Source organism: Physeter macrocephalus, chromosome 1 (assembly GCF_002837175.3).
Source record: "Physeter macrocephalus isolate SW-GA chromosome 1, ASM283717v5, whole genome shotgun sequence".
NCBI lineage: Eukaryota > Metazoa > Chordata > Mammalia > Artiodactyla > Physeteridae > Physeter > Physeter macrocephalus.
The window spans coordinates 91,707,824-91,727,806 of NC_041214.2; the positions used below are offsets into that span (position 1 = coordinate 91,707,824).

The window sequence follows — 19,983 nt, forward strand, 5'->3', positions numbered from 1 at the left end:
CCAGCCGCTCCGCGGCATGTGGGATCTTCCCGGACCGGGACACGAACCCATGTCCACTGCATCGGCAGACGGACTCCCAACCACTGCGCCACCAGGGAAGCCCCTCACCTGCCTTTTACGGGGGGAAAGCAGAGGGGCCATCCCCACCCCAAGCCCTGGCATCCCCGTTCCCACCTCCGACCCTCCACTGGCAGGGCAGGAAGCAGAGGTGGGGAACCACACACAGCAGGGCCTACTCGGGAGCAGCTGTGCTCTGGCTGCCCAGCTGCTGTTCTCCCACTCACTCTCCCGCAGACAGCACCCACCGGAGCGCTTCCGCCCACCCCAGGGCGTCTCATTCAGACTCATAAACACAGACTGAGTGAGTTTAGGACAACAGCTGAGGGCTGTCACCACAAGGCCCGGAGTGCACACGGCGGGTTCCCTTAATTAACGGGGCACATTCAGAAGTCTCAGAGCAGGAGTGGCTGAACAGAAGGGCAGAACCAGCTCACGTCCTTGGGGATCTCTTTGAGTAACGGTGATCCGTGAACCACCACCCAGGGTGGCCTGCATGGACCAGAGCTCCGAGTTCTATCCCTTTGGCTGTTCTGGGAAGATTTAATTGTATCCTGCCTCTGACTTCAAACTTGAACCCAGGTATTCCTGCTTCCAAAATCATCCATTATAGCTCCATAATCCACCTACCCATCTAACCTTTTAAAAGCTATTTAATATTGCAGTTTATACTTCCTCTTAGAGGCATAAATTGAGAAGCAATTATGCGAACAGTCAATCCTTTTGTCTTAAAGTTACCTCTTTTAAGCTCTAAGATGCCCCCCTAGATTTTCATTTTAGAACATCAAAAGTCACAGGATTATTTCTCCCATTTGCACTTTTATTGATTCCAGACAGCATGTCTCCAAATGAGTCCTGAATTCTATTCTTCTTGGTCTGTCTTCACACACTAACCCCGGTCCCATAAAGTCCTGCCTGTCCAGGGAGAAGAACGGGACTATCCTCTCCACACCCATCGGCCAGATGACCCGAGGGGCCCACACCACAGGGAGCTGCCTGCAGGGAAAGCCAGGGCACTTTAAAGACCTGCTACTGTGAGGTCTTTGCCCCAAATTTGAATTCGACCTCCTCCGTGAAGTTTTTCTCAACCTTTCCAGGCAGAACGAAGTGACTGTAATCACCTGGCTAGGTGTCTGCTTCCTCTCCTCCTTGCACACTGAGCTCCTCGAGGACACTGTTAGCCATGTGTGTACCTCAAAGCACAGAGTAAGTGCTCAGGAATGTCTGCTGAATGGACCCAGATGGATGGCGCAGCTAAACGAAGCTCTTCTGCCCACTTCTGCCACCTACAAGCCTGATGAGAACTCCCTGTGACGAGGCTCTGTCAGCTTGGCAGGACTGATGTCATCTTCGGGTATGGAGATTCCAAAGCACCCCGTCCCCTCTAATAGGCTTTAGTACTTTGCCAGTCACACGGACCACGCCTGGTAAAATATGGGAGACAGAGACACACCTGGAAGATAAGAACACTTCCAGACCAACTATGAACTAGAAGTAACCAACAGCTACAATCTCGCCAACTGTCTAGTAGCCGTCTGTTCCATTTTGCTGGTGTTTGAATAAATTGGGAGGCATGAGGCCAGACGGGCATGTGTGTGTGTGCGTGCACATACACACACACACACACACACCCTACAGCAAACACCGACTGGCTAAGACTTCTTCTCCTGGTCTCATTCAGTGCTTTGTCAAAATATGAATCTCCTTCAATTCTCTCCAACGATGGGCAGGACCAGCTTGAGGCTATCAACTTATAAAACAGCTGTGTCCCAGAAGTTCATTTGCAAAATAGCCACTTAGAACTCAGAACGAAGAGGAAGAAGATTGCACTGGAGTGGAGCCCATAAAAGCTCACTGAACCCACAGGGTAGTAGCAGGGCTTGTGACTCGGGCAAGGACAGAGACAGGAAAGGTTACAAAGACCTTTATGGGCCATTCAGGAAAAGAACTACCTCTTTTCCCAGGAGAGCCCTCCTCGTCCCCGTACTAACAAGACTGAAATACCGCCTATGCTCCTCTCCTCTCCTCTTCCCAAGCGCACACTCCCGATAAACCCCAAGTCCAGGTGAGGAGTGGCTGCACTCAGCGGCTCTGGAAACACCTCCTGTCCTTGGTCAAAAGGACATGTAAATGCTGGCAGCCACCAAGTGCAGCACAGTGCCTTGCGTGCAGCCAGTGCTCAACAAACGTGCAAAGAACAAACCTAGTCTTCCCGACCTTTTCCGTATGTTTCACCGTCTATGTGTCTTTGCTCTGTTTTGCCGATCTATGCCCAACTGGGAGCTAATTATGTGACAAAAGGTGTGTGTATAGAAATCCCAGCAGCAAAAGCACTGAACACAGGGAGATGTGGCAATTACTCCTAATGACTGAAAGGAAAGGGAAGCTGAGCACACCGTGGACTCAAAACTCCCAAACTCAAAAGCATCAGAGGAATTCGAGCAAGAGCCCCCTTCGCCACACTCAGAAGCGGCTCTCCCTCCTGTGGGCCGGCGCTTGATTCTGCCACCGCAACACCGACAAGGAAGTCTCCGGGAAGGGCAGGCGAGGCAGGAGGAGAAGGAGCTCACAGCATCATCATCAGGACACGTGGGGGTAGGGACGCAGGCCAGAGGAGAGAGCCGGAAGGACTGAGCCACCTGTCCAGGACTGACACATCTAATGGAGCCACCTTGGGAGCCAAGGCAACAGACAGTTTGTCAGCTGACTCAACCGCTTTTGCGCCGTGGGCACTGGAGACCTCTATTAAGGGCCTGGGCTACAGGCAACGCCCACAGTTCTTGCTGCAGACCCCCCCACCCAATAAGCAAGCCCCCCCAAGTGGCCCTGAAAATCATCTTGGCTCTTTGGGCACCAAGGCCACCTCTGCCACCCACTGAGAAGGCAAAATCAAGTGATACATGACAACAGTGTAAAAAGTAAAAGCACCACGGAAGAGGGAAGGAGAGGGGTGGGGCCGGAAAGACAGGAGCGGGAGCCACACCTGCCCCTCCTCCAGCCCACGGAGGTCCTGCAGCACTGCTGGGCCGGGGTGGCGGGGGGCGGGGGGTGGTGTCCTTCTGCAGCCATCTCTCCATCACATCCCCTCTCCCAGAGTATCAATCAGGAACAATTCTCACCCCACCCACCAGAGCCCACGCCCGGCCCTCCAGCCACCATACCCCACGTCCCCAGGACATACCCACAGTCCACCCAGCAGATGGTGCCTTGTCCTTTCACTGCCTGGGCCACAGTAGACAATAACCTGAGATGACTTTCAGCTGCAGCCTCTGTGAAAAAAACAAAAAATTCAACATCTGTACCCAAGTGCACCATGGCCTCCCCTGCCATCTTCCCTCAGGGGCAGGGAAGGACGGAGACCAGTCCTAGAGGTGAGGTCCTGAGCACCAGTTAGAACGCCGTCCCTGTGGCAACGGTTCTGTAAGAACAGCCCAGCTCTTCTCAGAAAGCTCTGCTCCTGCCATCCTCACAGTCGCAGAACCCTAACCCTAACCCTAACCCTAACCCGCCTTCAAGCCACACCTCACACCTCACTCTTCCAAGAATCTCTCGGCTGGATCCTCAACTTCCAGTAGAATCTCTGACCCATTACCATTCTGGGACACATTTTGAAAATTCTATAACCGAACAATTACAATTCTATAACTAAGCAGGGACCAAGTCTGCTGATTCTACACTGGTCTGCCCTGGTGCCCAACCTGGGACCTGACAAGGGAGGGACCAGACCCTTCCTTCACTTGTGCATCACACACTCACCTAGGGACTCGGTACAACGTGGTGATTTAATGAGGTTTACGTGTGACACTAGTCTCTGATGGACCGATACTAAATGTACCCAAGTCACTTTCATGGCCCTCTTTCCCAGCACTGGCAGTACCTTGGGGGACAACTGCAGGACCGTGGACTACGCCTCGGGGCCAGGCAGATGAACATGAGAAAGGAAGAGGCTTTGGGCAAAGCCCCTGGAAACTAGGAGGGCGGGTGCTTAGAAACGGAGCCTCTGTGGCCAGGATTTCCACACTGCCAGCCTGCAGCGGTCCACTGCTGGGTGGCTGTGGCCAGGCTGTCACCTTGCCCCGTCACCCCTGTGAGCTCCCTGGAAAGGGCCTCCACGCAGACACTATGGAGAGCGCAGGCTGCCTGTTGCCTTCCCGCAGCAGAAACCACACGAGACATTCCAAAGACAAGCAGAAACGATATGTGAACTATCTGCCTCCTCAGATCTCCTTTTCCAGTGTGGCTAACGGAAGCTGTTTGTGAACACAAAGCATGCTGAGCCTTTCATGCAGAGAACAGAAAGCATCCTGCAAGAGCCGTGCACAGAGCCACCTGCAGGAGGCCCTCCCAGGAACGCCCCCAGGCCCACAGGAGGAGGGGGCGCAGCTGAGGTGGGAAAGGCCGCCCCCCACCCTTCCAACCGGGCTCTGGGAGGCAGGGGAGGGAATGTAGAGCCATGTGAAGCCCCTCCCAACCCTGCCTTTCAGCCGTGGAAGGGGAGGCACTGGTTGGAAGGGGTGGCGGGGGGAGAGAAGCCAGTTACCGGCACTGCTCCCAAAGCCCCTGGAGGTCCCCAGTCTCAGGGGCAAGGCTGGGCAAGAGGCAGGGAGGCAAAATCACCCGGCCTGCGACCAGCGGTCCAAAGCAGGGAGGAGCCGGGCACAAGGGCAGCACTGAGAGCTCCACTACCAAGAGGCAGAGACAGAGGCTGGGCGAGGGCCCAAGAGAAAACGAGAGTGCTCCCAGCCCTGCCTCCGGCCTCTGCAAGCCCTGGTCTGGACGCCTCGCCTTCCCACTCTCTCCTTTCCGAATCCTTTCCTGGTGGCGAGCCTCCTGTCGCTGCAGACTCAGAACATTTCTCCGCGCGCTCCAGCAGGGGAAGCGAGGTGGAGGCAGCAGCGGGACTAGCTCTACCGCCCACTGGCTGGTAGACCTCAGATCAGGCAGCTGTTCTCCCTGAACTCCAATTCCTCCCTCAACTGGACATGACCCGCAACCTCACAGCAAAGCAGCAAATGAGAGCGTGGCACACAAGTTCCCGTCAGAGTCCTTCTGAGAAGATGAGCTTATGTGAGAGGACCTACCCTCAGGGAAGGAACTGAGTGAGTCCCTGGAGGGCAATGACAACCCCCCAGCTCCAGGAGCAGCCAAGGGGGCTGAGCCACGCTTGTTCAGGGCCCTAGACCCCAGGCCTCAGGAGCAACTCTGCTTTTCCCCTGCCTCGGTTTCCCCCTTTTCTCGACAGGAAAGGAATGCTAGTCACACGCTGGGCTCCCAACAACAACCCCAGGGAGTGTGTGCCAGGCCCTCAGAAGGGCAAAGAGCAGCACGTGCCCGGGTGCTTGGAGGCTGCAGGCTTCAGGAGGGACACATGTCCAAAACATCCATCAGTCCCCCATGCCAATGGGAGCCGAGGATGAGCTGCCAGGGAGAGCTGTGCCCGGAACCAGCCCAGCCACTGGCTACTGCTTCTGCAGGGCACAGAATACTTGGCATCCTTAGGAGAAGCGAAAACACTTAACTCTGCTGGAACAGCATCAAAAGTGAGACGTTCAAAGTCGCGGCCAAGAGCTGAGCAAACCTCTCTCCATCCGTGATGCCCTCACCAGCTTCAAGGTCAGAAGAGGCAAACCACTAGTCCTACCCCCACTGACGCCACCCTGTCCTGAGCGTGGAGCCCACTCCAAACTCAGTCTCTTGTTGTGACCCCAGAGCGGGACAGACTGGGGCCAGGCAGGGCCAGGGCTGCCAGCCTGGGTGCGTGCCCCCAAGCCTGGGACCAATTCAGCTGGCGACAGGTTGGCCCAGTCAATTAATCAACAGCTCTGGTGAAGCACGCCCTGGCAGGGCTGGCCGTGCTGTCCAGAGAGCCAGAGCGTCCATGCCGGGTGGTCACTGTCCTCTGTCCTCCTTCACACACACGTCCTCTCCCTCCTGAGGTATTGAGGGACTCCAGAGGGCTTTTCCTAAGAAACACTGGTAAAAGGGAACTGAAACGCCCTCTCAGGGATTCAAAAGCAGCAGAACTAACACCCCTGCATCTTCTGACGGAACTTCCCTGAGCGGTTTTTAGTCCTGGGGTCTCTGCCTCCCACTTCTGTCCCCGCTCCTTCCTTTCCATCCCGCCGCATCCCTGACGATGGCCCCAAGGCCAGGAGGGGCACTCACCAGATCTGGAGTAAAGCACCAGTACGTTATTCCGGGTCCTGAGAAGTTTTTTCAAGTCCTTGGGGTCAGAGATTCTCTCGACGAGTGAGGAGAACTTTGTAGAGCACAGCCACGTCGGCAGGACCACCTGGGGATCAAGGAGCCAAGGACCGTGAGCCTCAGGTCCCAGCTGGGCCTGAGCAAGAAGGGGCGCTCCAGATGTGCTACCTCTAGGCACAGTTGCCTTGGGAGGGATAAGGCTCACCCCTCCTTCTCTCAACTCTACACCTGCCTTTCGCCTCATCCCCTCTCCAAATCGCCCCCCCTCCCACAGGGACTCTTCCGGACCACTCCCAGTCGCCAGCTCACCCTTCGTCTTTTTTATGAAGCCATATGGACTGCACAGGTACATAAGCATGCTGCATGGACATTCCTGCCACCGTTTCAATCAAGACGTCTCTGGGAGGTCAATGTCTGTATCCTACACTGCACCCAAACACCACACACTGGAGCAATGTGAAAACTCCATCCCACCTAGCAGCACCAAAGCCCCAAATCCACAGAGAAGTACGATCACCTCTTAATGCGATCCCATTTAGGATGGGAATGGATGGGTGAGGGATTTTCCACTTTCCCCACTTAGCCAGTGATCTCAGGAGATCAGCCAACAAGAAACAAGCCAATTCTCCCAGAGAAAATCCTAAAAACCTTGGGCCCTAGAAGTACCAGGCACCTCCGCAGGCATGAAGAGAGGTGGGCTGAAAGCAGGGGCAGGGAAGGGGAGGTTGTTAAATGTTTGAACAAAGAGCTGTCACACAGCAGATCCCCTCACCCAGCCCACACAGCCCCCTGCCTAGCCGGCAGAAAACACAGGGGTTACCACCTACAAAGACTGAATAAGAAAAGCTCTGCCAGGAGACACCAGGCAGAGGTGGTAGGGAGTATGGACAAACTGAACCTTGAGATCACCCATCTCCCCTAAGCCCCTACCTCCCCAACATCTCCCTTCCCTCTTCCAGAATGTTGCCAATCTGATGCCCCCAAGCAGGTTAGAGAACTTTTCTCTAGGTTCACTGAGGAGCATAAGAAAAACAACCAAAAGATACTGATTTGGAGACTCTTCCAATGAAACAGCTGACTTCCCATTCAAATACCCACTGTGAGGCCCTCCCAATAAACAAGTGCCCTCCACCCCCACCCCCACACTCAAGAGTCTGCAACCCACAGCCTGTGTCTTGATCTTCATTACACACAGATAACCAAGATTCACCAGACGTCTGAGGGAAGCCCTCAACACAAAGACAAAGATGAGAACAAAACAATGGAAAGATGAAACTTAAAAAGAACAGAAGAAAACAACTAAAATTATTATCCTCAGAGAAATAAAATGGTGCATCCATAAGACAAGAATAGAATGCTATGAAAAAGGAATAGTCAAAGAGAATGATGAAAACCTCTTAGAAAGTAAAATCCTCACAGAAATAAAAAATTTCAATAGGGCTGAAGGTAGAACTGAAAAAACTCCTATGAAATAAAACAAAAAGATCAAGAAATAAAAAGCAGAAGAACAAGATCAGAAAAATAATAGGTATTCATTAAGTGCAAGAGCCAAATTAAAGGAACTAAAGAAAAAGAAGAAAACAGAGGAAAAGAAATTATCAAGGAAATAATTCAAGAAAATATCCCAGAACTGAAGGATGTGAGTTTCCAGGTGAGAAGGCCCAACATCACCAACAAAAAAAAGACTCTCACCAAGTACATCACTGAAAATTTTCAGAACACTGCTGACAAAGAGGAGATTCTGAAAGTTGCAAAGGGAAAACAAAACAAAACAAAACAAAACAACCACCACACACAAAAGATCAGGGGTCAGAACTAGCATAGGACATTTCATCAGCACACCAAAAGACAATGAAGCACTGCCTCCACAATTCCCAAGCAACATGATTTCCAACTGGAATTCTATAACCAGCCAAACTGCCTGTCAATTGTGAGTAGAGATTGACTCAGACAGACTTAAGGTCTCAGATGTGAAAAATTTACCACCAAATTTCCCATTCTCAGGAAGCGACTGGAACTCATGCTCTACCAAAACAAGAAATAAATAAAAAATGAGAAAGACATGGAACCTAGGAAACAAAGGATCCAACGGAGGAGAGAGGCAACAAGTACCATGTTGATGGTGAAGAGAAGTCCCAGAACAAATGTCCTGACCCCACGGAGCAACCAGCCCAGAATGGAACAAGGACAGAGGACAGAGGAACGTGGTCAATAAGAGGAGGCAACTACAGATTATCCGATATGCTTGATCTTATAGATCAGTTAAATAATCTGACGAAAGCCACACAGCTAATAAGAAGCAGGTCCAGCATCTGAACCCCAGTCTCTCTATTTGACCCCAGGCCCTCTCATGCCACTGCCTCTTTGTAGCCAGAAGTCTCGCATTGAGTCTGAGCTCTACCACTCAATAGCTAAGATGCCCAGGCAACACCACTCAACCTTTTAGATGCTTAGTGCTTCGCATCTGATGTGGAGAAAATGATACCTCCCTCATGGGACAGCTGTGAGGATGAAATGGGGTAACTTATCGAAAATGCTTTATAAATCATAAAGCACTCTAATAGGATCAGTTACCGTAATATATAATACAAATTTCCATCTCAGCAGAGTAGAAGACGGAAATGTGGCCATATTTTAGTGTTTCTAAATATAATCTGCCATTGGATGCAACTTTGCCCTTCTCCCCAGGGTAAAACCATCAGGAGGAGTTGTCCAGGAATGATTTCTCCCTTATTCTGCCCCAGCAGGGCAGTGCACGATGCCTGAGGACCCCCTGCTCTCATGCAGCGACCTTGAGAGCTCACCAAAAAGTTCATTCCACCTTATTATCACGTTATTCCATTGCTCCCAGGGAGCTAATGCACTTCAGACTAAAAGGTCCATAGCACAGTGCACATGGTTAAAGGAAAAAAAATAAAAGAATCTGTTGGAAAAACATGTTGACACTGCTGTTTTAAATCCTCAAATAACCTGGCCAGTCAAGAAAAACAATTACCCTTGCCCAGTGCCTCAGGACTCTGACCCGAAGACCAGCTCTCCTGAGACTGGCCGGCACCTGCACTTCTGGACTGCGGAGCAGGAAAGGCGAAGGGAGGGCAGGCCCAGTCCCTACCTGCCTGGGTAGCACAGCAGGGTGCAGCTGGGCCAAGTGACAGCAAAGTGTCTACAGCAAAAACCACAAGAGCACCAAGTTTCAAGGCTTACCACAGATTCCTTCCTAGAAAGCCCAGCGAATCCCTCAGGTCATCTAACTAACAGCCACTCTCAGAGTAAACAAACCACTTTTCAGCCAGCCACCAAAGCCTCTGAGCCAGTGTTTACCCTCACACAGCAGAGAACTTCAGCTCTGCCAGAAATACAATGATGCTGGGGCTTGAACTCACGGTCTGCGGCCGGCCTGGTTAAGAACCCTTTATGGAGGGTCCATCTCCTCCTCATCTCATCCCATCCCTATTCCACCCCCTGGACTAGGAGCACCTGGCCCCTTGAAAGCCCTTAGAAGATGTTTGTCCGGCATAATAAACATGACAAACACACTGGCTGCCACACTCTTGAGCTTTGCAGAGGTACCCCGCCGGGAGCATGTTACAAGGTGAGTCCATGACAGATCTCAGGAGACCCAAAGGGACAACGGAAACCAGACAGACCCAGGCCAGTCAGGGAGGGTCTGGGCTGGAGAGTGGTGGGAGAGGGCAGATGGGGCCAGGCTGGGGTGGAGGGTGGAGTCTTGAAAGCCTGACTCAAGAGCCCCTTCTGGTCCCATCTCAGACTGGACAGTCATCAGAAGGCTGGAGGTGAAGGGACCTGCTGGGTGGCTGCCCAAGTGGAGAGAAATGGGTCAATCCAAGAGCCTCAAGAGAAAAACAACAAAACTCAATGACTATTCATATGTAAGCAAGGAAGGAAGAGAGTAGTGGCTAAAATGACCCAAGGATTCTGTGCTCAGAAATGGAACAAGAACCAAAACTGGAAGAACTGGGAAGCAGCAGCAGCAGAAGAGGCTTCTGTTTTATGCTGAGGAAGGTGATAATAAGCTTAGGTGCAGACATGGACAAGACGCCCCAATGCAGGTGTCCTCCAGGCTGGAGAGTGAGCCTCGAGGTCAGTGAAGTCTCAGGGGTTGGGGTCCAGAGGGAGAAGTCAGGAAACCCCTCAGCTGAGGAGGAGGAGGAAGGACCAGGAGAAAGGTGGGAAGAAGGTAGGAGGTACCACAGACCTGGTACCCGGTCAACACAGACCAGGGAGGAGACACACAGGAAATCAGGTGTGATTTGCAGGCAAAGGTCAGGGCCAAGTCCCCAGGGACGTTCCGAGAGCATTCTGGTGATGGGAGGGCGGCCGGAGGCCAGGCTGCAGAGAGAAGCACACCCCACGCAGTGGGGAGCACAGGCAGCTGCAGGGTCGGGAGAAGGATGGGCTGTCTCCACCTAAGATGGGGAGCTGCATGGACGTTTGTGGGCACTGGAGAGGCAGGATTTGCAGGGAGAGGATTTGAAAATTTGGGAACAAGAGGAAAATAGGATAGGTAGATCCAGGGGGAACCAGGGGGAACCAGGGGACTCTGGTGTGCAAAGAGCTAAGATGCTCCTTGTAAGATCTCTAAGAGAGGAGGGGGGAAAGGCCCTTGTGTCTGGCCTTAGACAGACCCTCACCTTAGCAAGCAACCACAGGGGCAAAGGGAGCGAGGCCCTTTCCTCCCTCCCCTAACCCCAAGGGGACTCTCCTCCAGCCACTTAACATTCTCCTTTCTCCTCCACTTCAGTCGATTTTAACCTTTCCAGTGTGCACGCTCCTTCCTTTCCTTAAGATACAGCTCCAGTAAGCCTTGGGTCTCCTTGCCAAGAGCCTTCCTACAGACTTCATAAGGCACAACTCACAAACCTTGATAACAACAATAACTAAGGCAACTACAACAACGTTAATGATGCACAAACTCTCTGCTTTGTCAAGCCCTCAGCGGGGATAGGGCAGTGTTTGAGAAGGAAGCCAGCCACCTTCGGAGCCAGCCATGGAACTGTTCCTGGGTTCCGCAGGCTCTTTACATTCTAAGTTTTTCCCTTTGGAGGTAGAGGAGAAAAAAAATCCCCTTTGTTCCCTACGCAAACTCTTTCTGACTTTCCCCCAATAATTGTTTTCTTTCTGCCCCAGCCTTAACAGTATTTACATCAGGGCTGAGCTACCCCATGGGCTGGGCTGAGATCCATAAAACCTGTGCCTCGGTGCAGGGCAGAACACTGCCAGGAAGGACGGCTCCCTTCCTCTACTGCTGGGGAATACAGGCCCCCCAAAGCCAGGTCCTGCTTGCATCAGAGAGTCAGTGCCCCACCCACCGTCAAAGTACCGGTCCCCCCAGCCTCCAACCCCTGTCATAGTACTACACCCGCCTCAGAACAGTGGGCCCCTCCATCAGAGAAGCAGCCCCCTCCACCCCGAGCCCCTTCCCCCATCAGAGTGCAAGGCGCTCTGCAGAGCCCACTCAGGGTGCCTGGCACGGAAGTCCTCACCTCCACCCTCCACCACGGCTGCAGGCAATGAGGTCGAGGCCACTGGCTTCTCCCCCTCACCTTCCAGACTCCCTGCAGTGCTCTCCTAACAGGTGTCTGCCCTGTTCAGGGCCCACCAGACAAACGGTCCTCCAGCCTGGAGGCTCACGCTCCTCTCCTCCCTTTGTGGTTTCCCCATACCCCTCAGACACCACAGAAAGAGCACTGCTTCTGGAGTCAGACAGACCTGGGGTCAAAGCCAGGCACTATCACTTTTAGCTAAATGATCTCAGTTGTTACGAGTGTCATTTCCCTGCCTATAAAGTGGAGAAGATAATACTAATATCTGCCTTGCGGGCTTGGCTGAGGATTAAAGGAGGGGAAAACAGTACATAGAGAACCTAACATAATGCTTGGCACACAGTACACAATCATGGTAATTATCTGTATTAGTACCATTAGTGAGACAAATCACAGAGCAAGGGCAACAGAAGAACAGGCACCACCTTTTCCTCTCCAGGGCCCTGCCGGCAATCAGGCAAAACAGCACATCCAGGCAGGAAGAAATGTGCACGAACACACATCCAGCATCAAAACCTCGAACGATCACCCATCTGCACAGCAACCAACGGGCCACAGAGCACATGGAGGACGGTCCTTCCAGGTTTTGTGCCCATTTGCCCCTCACAATAACCTGATGAGTGGGCACTAGCCTCAACCTACAGATGAGGAAACAGAGGCTCAGAGAGGTTAGCTTACTTACCAAGGTCACACACTGTAGGTCAAGTTGCAGAGCTCGGACTAGAGCTCGGGCCTCCCAGGTCCTGGCCAGAGGTGTTTGCTTCCCTCCACCCCACAAGCTCCCTGGACTCGCAGAGACACAAGTGGACCACCTTCCCAGAAGTACCTCCCTCCCAGGAGCACCTCCTTCCCCAGCCAGGCCCATCAAAGCAGCCAGGAAAAGCCCAAACCTTCCAGAATCCCCTGGCAAGGAGAGTCCCAGCAGGGATTTACACTAACCCTCTGCTTCCCGCAAGCCTAGAGCACCCTGTTGTCGACCACCCTTCTCGGGACCCTGGGGCAGTCAGCCCAGATCTGCCATTAATCAGAGGTGTGTACAGGGGCCCAGGCTCCCTTCTGCCTCGCTGTCCCTCTAACACACCACACTCACAAGCTCCTCTCTTCACTTAACCTCACCCACCATCACCACCAGCCTAGACATAAAGAGTCATACAATTCTGGAAAATAACAGGGAGAACAGTCCTTGCCACATTACACCCTCAGCTTTAAAAAGCTCCAGATCTCTGGGGCGCATGCCAGCACCCTCACATTCTCTATAGCCCGGGAGGCTGTCTGTCATTATAGATTCACTATTCAATGCAGATCATGAAGACAGAGGTATTCTATTATGTAAAAGCAACTTGCTAAAGGAAGAAGAGTTGAAGACAGAAGGTTACCCTTAAGGGAAAAGGGTGGAGGTGGGACTTGACCTTTTTTGCTCTGTCACCTGAAAAAAGATACCCTTCTTATGTTGGGAGCTGTGAAAAAACTGGTTTAATTTAGTGTAGCCCACATTTTGCTCAAAATAGTTTTGAAATGTCAGAATCTAAGTCTAGACTCTTAGGAAGCTAGTGGTAAAGGGAGCCAGGAATAAGGTTAAAAACAGACGACTTGAACCCAAGGTCAAAGAACTCCAGCTGGCTGAGTATTTGAGAGCTAGAGGTTTGGTAGAAAGAGTCAGAGACCCAAGTTTCGTGCTGGCTTTGATATTTACTACGTGACCTTGGACAAGCCATGTCTCCTTCTCTGCTCCTTTCTCTGTAAAATGAAGGGGTTGAAAGTGATTTCCAAAGTCCCTTCCAATTGTGATATTCTGCAAACCTAGTTTCATGACCACTACCAGAGAAGTACGGTGAGGTAATTACACCTCGTGAAGGAACTGCTGAGTTGCCCTGGGCATGTGGCCACCCACATTAAAAGTCAAACCTCAGTCTTCCTTGCAGCAAGTGCTCCTGGCATGTAAACAGAAGTGTTATGTGGCAACTTTTAGGAACTGCCCCTCATAGACACCTGGTATGAGTCTTCTTAGCCTCTTCCCCCTTCCTGCTTGCTAGAATTTGGAAAGATGGCTGGAACTCAAGCAGCTACCTTGAGACAATGAGGTAGAAGGACTTGCTAAAAAAGTGGAGTTATCAAGATGGAAGGTACCTGGGGGCTTCCCTGGTGGCGCGGTGGTTGAGAGCCCGCCTGCCGATGCAGGGGACGCGGGTTCGTGCCCCGGTTCAGGAGGATCCCACACATGCCGTGGAGCAGCTGGGCCCGTGAGCCATGGCCGCTGAGCCTGCGCGTCCGGAGCCTGTGCTCCGCAACGGGAGAGGCCACAACAGTGAGAGGCCCGCATATCGCGAAAAAAAAAAAAAAAAAAAAAAAAAGATAGAAGGTACCTGGGACCCTGATACCACAGAGGGATATACTGGCCCTAGAACACCCCTTTCCAGCTTCTATGTGAGTGAAATAAACAGTCGCTTTAAGGCACTATCATTCTGGGTTTTCTGGCACACATGCAAATAGATCTTGTGTGCCTACTGAAACAAAAGCTTTAACTAGAAAGAAATACTAACATCTGCTCCAGTTGGGATATTTCAAATCATTGAATCATGCATTATACTTTAGATAAACTGTTACAAGGAAGGAGACAGCGAGACTATCAAGGATCTGATTTACTGTGTTCCTCCTAATTACCCGAATTGCACTATGCCTGTTCCTAACAGTACCTTGGTCACCTGGTGACAGCTACCCACAAATGAAAGGAAAATTAGCTAGTAACTCTCCAGTTTCCCCACAACCTCGGCCATTTACTAGTAAGGGGACCACTGCAGGCCACCAGAAGGCCAGGACATTCCTTGTAGTTCACAGGCTTGAGCTGGGCTGGTTGGTTTCCCGGATACAAGACTCCTCTCAACATTCCTCACGTGCCATCTCCAGCCTCCAGGTAGCCCTCCAGAGCCAAGGCCTCAAAATCTCCTGAGGCTGCGCAGTACAGAGGAGCCCGGTAGGCTGTGGAAACTAAACACGTTAATACATAGAAATCCGTGTCCTACCATTTCATTTTGGATGGCTCCAGTCATTAGAAAGTCAAATTCCTCTCCCTGCCAAGCCATTCTGCCAGCCTATCACACTCTGAAGACAGCAAACACATTCCCTGTTAGGATTCTGTAGGTGAAATTCCCCGATTCCTCATGTGCCCCCAAGCCCCTCACTGTCCTGAATGATCTCTCCTAGACACAACCATGTTCCTGGTTCCCAGAGTGACCGACCCCAAGGCTGGGAGCACGATGGCACAGCCTGAAGAGGGTAACGTGCCATATTACACTATAATTTGCTTTTGGAAATAAATACCTATGCTTTCATAATTCAAAATACAGGAAATCAATCTCAACACAAATCTTGATTTTTGGATCATGGTTTTTTTAAAAAAATTGAGAAACACCATTAGTGAATCTCTTAAAATATGGCACCCAACTGTCACACAGTGCTGGCAAAAGCCTAAACCAGTATAATTCTTTTGGAAAGCTATTTGGCACAATTAATCAAGTATCTTAAAAGTATTTACGCTCCTCGACTTGGTAACTCCACTTTTGGGAATGTGTCCCGAGGAAATTAGCAGAGATTCTGACACATACATGACTTGCTCGGTCCTACTCGTAAGAGTCAAAAATTGTAAACGACCTAAATATTCAACAGTGGGGGAATGGTTACTTAGAGTAAACCACTCAACAGAATAAAACGTGCATTTAAACGATGTTTTCAAAGATTGTGCAATGAAAAGATATTTTTTTAATGTTAAGTTTTTTTTTAATAGAATTCAAAATGTACACGGTATGATTACAACTACACACAAAATCATGCTCAGAATATAAATGGAAGAAAAAATGCACCAAAGTAAGGCTTCGTCCTTGTGCATATTTTTCTAACTTACCATAATAGGCATGTCCAATAGAAATACTTAAAGAAAAAAATTTACCATCATTTGACTACCGCCATGGAAATAATTAACAATCTCAAAGTATTTCCCCACCACAAGAAAATATAACTTTACAGTTGAGAAACCTGGCAGAAACCTCCTCAACTAAGGGACCAACAATAACACCACTAGTAATGGGTCAAATCAACTGATGTCTCCTGATACAATGCACTGAAGGGAAACATCATCCAAAACCAAATTGAGGTACGTTCTTCAAAAATGTCAAGGTCCCAAAAGACTAAGACTGAGAAACGGGCCCAGATTAAAGGAGACTAAAGAGATATGACAATTAAATTCAACATGTGATTCTGGATTAAGTCCCGAGCCAAGCGCTACATTCCTGACTTTGATCATTGTACTCTGGTTATGTAAGAGAATGGAAACACTGAAGTGTATGGGGCAAAGGAGAGTCATGACTGTAAACTTTATATATGCAGAGGGAGAATATGATAAAACAAATGTGATAAAATGTTAATATTTGTGGAATCTGGCCGAAGGGCAGATGGAAATCTTTTATATTCTCCTTGCAGCTCTTCTCTAAGGCTATTTGAAACTTAGAGTTAGGGGGAAAACACCTAAAATAAGACAGAAAAAAAAGAGATGCCTAGAATACAACTAAATAACTGCCCTCACCTCTTCCACAGGCTTCCTGAAATCCTCGGCCATCTATCCAGTGTCACTGGCACTTTCCCACCTAAGAGCAGTGCTCATCTGCCCTTCTGCACTTCCAGCTGACCGACTGCTCACTCCTCTGCTCACCTGACATTGTGTCGTTTTTTAATAAGAACTATTATACAGAATCTGCAAAGAACTTTGCATGCAACACATACCTAGAATGGCTTTGATGAGTGGGGGGGAGGAGAAATGCTAATTTTTAAATATAGGTAACTTATGCCCCTTAAATGGGCAAATTTTAAGCATCTGTCACCGAACACTACAGCTAAATACCCTCTTCACAAGGAGCTAAGGCCTAACCTCAAACCAAGTTTGAAGATTTCACCACTGATATTTCCCAATGTTCAAATAAATGTCCACCACCCAGCAGGCTCTGAAATAAAAACGAGCACCGCCTGGACGACGTGTGTGTGTGGCGGCGGGGGTGGGGGTGCCTGGCCCTGGGATGTGGAGCTAAATGTGCTTAAGAAAGAGAGAGAAGTAGGAAAGCGCTTGGCTGGCACAGAACCCAAGAGAGGATTCTTTAATCCCTACATCGAGGGCCTAGGGATGAGGCCATGACAATGATAAGAGCTGCAAGTACAGAGTGCTTGTTGCGTGACCAGGAGCCAGCTAAGCTGCTCATGACTATCTAGTTCATTCTCTTGGCAAGTGAATTAAGTAGGTACTTTCCTTATACCTATTCTATAGATAGGGAAGCCGAGACAAAGAACAGTTAGAAAATTGCTCAACGTCACTCGGCAAGTAGGTAAGAGAGCTGTGACTCAGACCCAAGATGAAGTGGAAAGACCGATTCCTAGAGCCACACACGTCTCACCGCTTGCTCCTATAAATGCACGGCCAGCTGCACGTCTTATATTTTGCTTCCTTTAAAAGCCACACCTTATACATGGGCTACACAGTTTTCCCACCTGTTTCCACAGCACAAACATGGCTGTCAACAAGGGACAGTTCAGAGGCAGGACAACTGATCTGAGAGCTTATGAAAACAGGTTTTCTTATCCTGAAATTGCAACTGCAGTGCATTTAACCAGGACTTAAGTCCTAAAGCTTTTAATGTTGTGGAAAACCTCTTCTAGAGCCAAGAGGGCTCTGCGTTGCTGCCAGCCTGGTGTGCCAAGCCTGCTAACGAGGAAGAGCTGGTGGAGGGAGCAGAGAATTAGGTAGCAGGGACGAAGGAAGAGCAGGTGAATTCCCACTCCGGAAACCCAACCCTGCCTCAAAGCTCCATTAATTGAAAAGAAAATAACAATTCAAGTGCTCATGACTCATGAGGTACATCTGTGCTTTGACATACAGTATCTCATTCAATCCCCTAAAGCTGAGGGTCTAAACCGGAGTTTTCTACCCCTCTGACCTTAACCGAAGAGCCAAGTCATAAAGTCACTTCGGTGGGTTACCACCAGCATTTTTTAAAATAACATTAAAAAGGAAACATCCATGCTTTCCTGGTGGCACAGTGGCTAAGAATGCAAGGGACATGGGTTTGAGCCCTAGTCTTGGAAGATCCCACATGCCACGGAGCAACTAAGCCCGTGCACCACAAATACTGAGCCTGCGCTCTAGAGCCCACGAGCCACAACTACTGAAGCCCACGTGCCTAGAGCCCGTGCTCCGCAACAAGAGAAGCCACCGCAATGAGAAGCCCGCGCACCGCAATGAAGACTAGCCCCTGCTTGCCGCAACTAGAGAAAGCCCGCGTGCAGCAACGAAGACCCAACGCAGCCAAAAATTAATTAACTAATTTTTAAAAATTAAAGAAAAAAGGAAACATCAGTCTGTACCATAAGCAGCAAGACTGTTTTTGGTGAAAAATCTGCATCTGTTATGTTCATATAGACATATATGTACTTGGTTATAATGTAAAATGCAAAATTGTTCTTCCAGGAGTTGCAGTAAAAATGTTTGAAAAATTGCTATAAACAATCTGTGTGGGAGGTGGTACCATACCCACTTCAGAGATGTGAAAACTGAGGTTCAAAGAACTTAAGGAATTCAACTTGGGTGAAGCCTAAAACGGCAGAGCCAGGACTCAGAGGTCTTCTGGGCACAGATTAGAAGCTCTTCTCTTTGCCTATCAATGTGTACACTTCCCACTGGTATCCCTCGAGGTCTCTCCACTCCCCAGAGCTCCACCCAGAACAAGACCCAAAAGGCCAGCAAGTCTGCTTTCCCTTCCAATCTAGCTACTGAGCACAACCAACGAGAAAGAGCTTCGATGACTGCCTGAGCCAACTACTCTGCTACCTGCTTGTGCACACTTCCCTAAATGCCTGCAGAGAAACGCAAAAACGGCACATGCTCCAGCCAAGTGACGCCTCACGGTGTCACCAGTGTATGTGGCTTGTAACATGGGCAGAAGTTGTGCCACACCACTCGGCCCAAAGCTGCAACCTTGGCTGGCAAAATACTGTCCACCACGTAAAATTAATGTTAACTTGTAAATGCCTCTGGTTTGTAGCTGCACAACAGCAATATGGATAAGCTTTTTGGAAATACAGATTCCTGGGCCTTCCCCTTGAAGAAAATCATCTCGTGGATCTGGAGAGCCCAGGAATCCTTTTTTACGCATACCTCCCTAAGGCGGTTGGATTCACAGCCAGGTTGGAAGGCCATTATTCCATCTTTTAAAAACCCCCTCCCTGGACCCCATACCACTCCCCTCTCCCTCACAGCCAGAATGTTCCATCTCCCTCCCCACCTTCTACCCACTCCTCAGCGTTGTCGGAGCTGTCCCCCCACCATCAAAGAGGCTCTTGGTGGAGGTTCAGCAATGACCTCCACAAGGATAACCCAATGGGCACCTCCATTTCTCGTTTTGCTCAGCCTCTTGAACCCAGGCAGAACTCGCTTGGTCTCCCTTCTACCTCTCCAGCCACCCTTATTATCTTCTTTGTAAGTCCACCTCCACCATCCTGCAAATGTGGGAGTTCCTCAGGGCTCACTCAGTCCATCTTCTCTTCCTGCCCCGGGTACACCCTCCCCTGGGGTCTCCCACCTGAGCACCACCCCTAAATTAACAACCCCAGCCCAGACCTCCTTTCTGAGCGCCACACCCTCACATCCTGCTCACTCAGCGGCTCTTAAACCGGGGTCAAGTATAATTCTCAAATGTTAAAAACCCAATTCTCATACAAACAAAGACTGAGCATATTTCAAAGGGTTATTAACTCATTAATAAGGGACCCACTAAAATGACAAAGCCTGGTCAAAAGAGGATATAAGAAAAAAAGGTTAATAAAAATATTTTTAAAAGAGGTTATAGGGAATTCCCTGACAGTCCAGTGGTTAAGACTCCACGCTTCCACTACCGGGGGCCTGGGTTCAATCCCTAGTCGGGGAACTAAGATCCCGCAAGCTAAGATCCCGCAAGCCGTGCAGCACGGCCAAAAAAAAAAAAAGAAGTAGTTATAAGAAACTTACAGGGCTTCCCTGGTGGCGCAGTGGTTGAGAATCCGCCTGCCAATGCAGCGGACGAGGGTTCGATCCCTGGTCCGGGAAGATCCCACATGCCACGGAGCAACTAGGCCCGTGCACCAC

The 19,983-nt window shown here is 50.2% G+C and overlaps 1 protein-coding gene across 1 annotated transcript in view; it reads right to left on the reverse strand.

Moving 5' to 3' along the window:
* Window positions 1–19,983, reverse strand: part of PDIA5 (protein disulfide isomerase family A member 5) — a 91,349-nt gene that overhangs the window by 64,484 nt on the left and 6,882 nt on the right. Inside the window, exons 2-3 of the mRNA XM_007109053.4 lie at window positions 6,223–6,349; window positions 3,239–3,326 (exon numbers count right to left, since the gene is read on the reverse strand). Of these exons, the coding sequence (XP_007109115.2) occupies window positions 3,239–3,326; window positions 6,223–6,349 (215 nt within the window). The remainder of the gene's footprint in view (window positions 1–3,238; window positions 3,327–6,222; window positions 6,350–19,983) is intronic.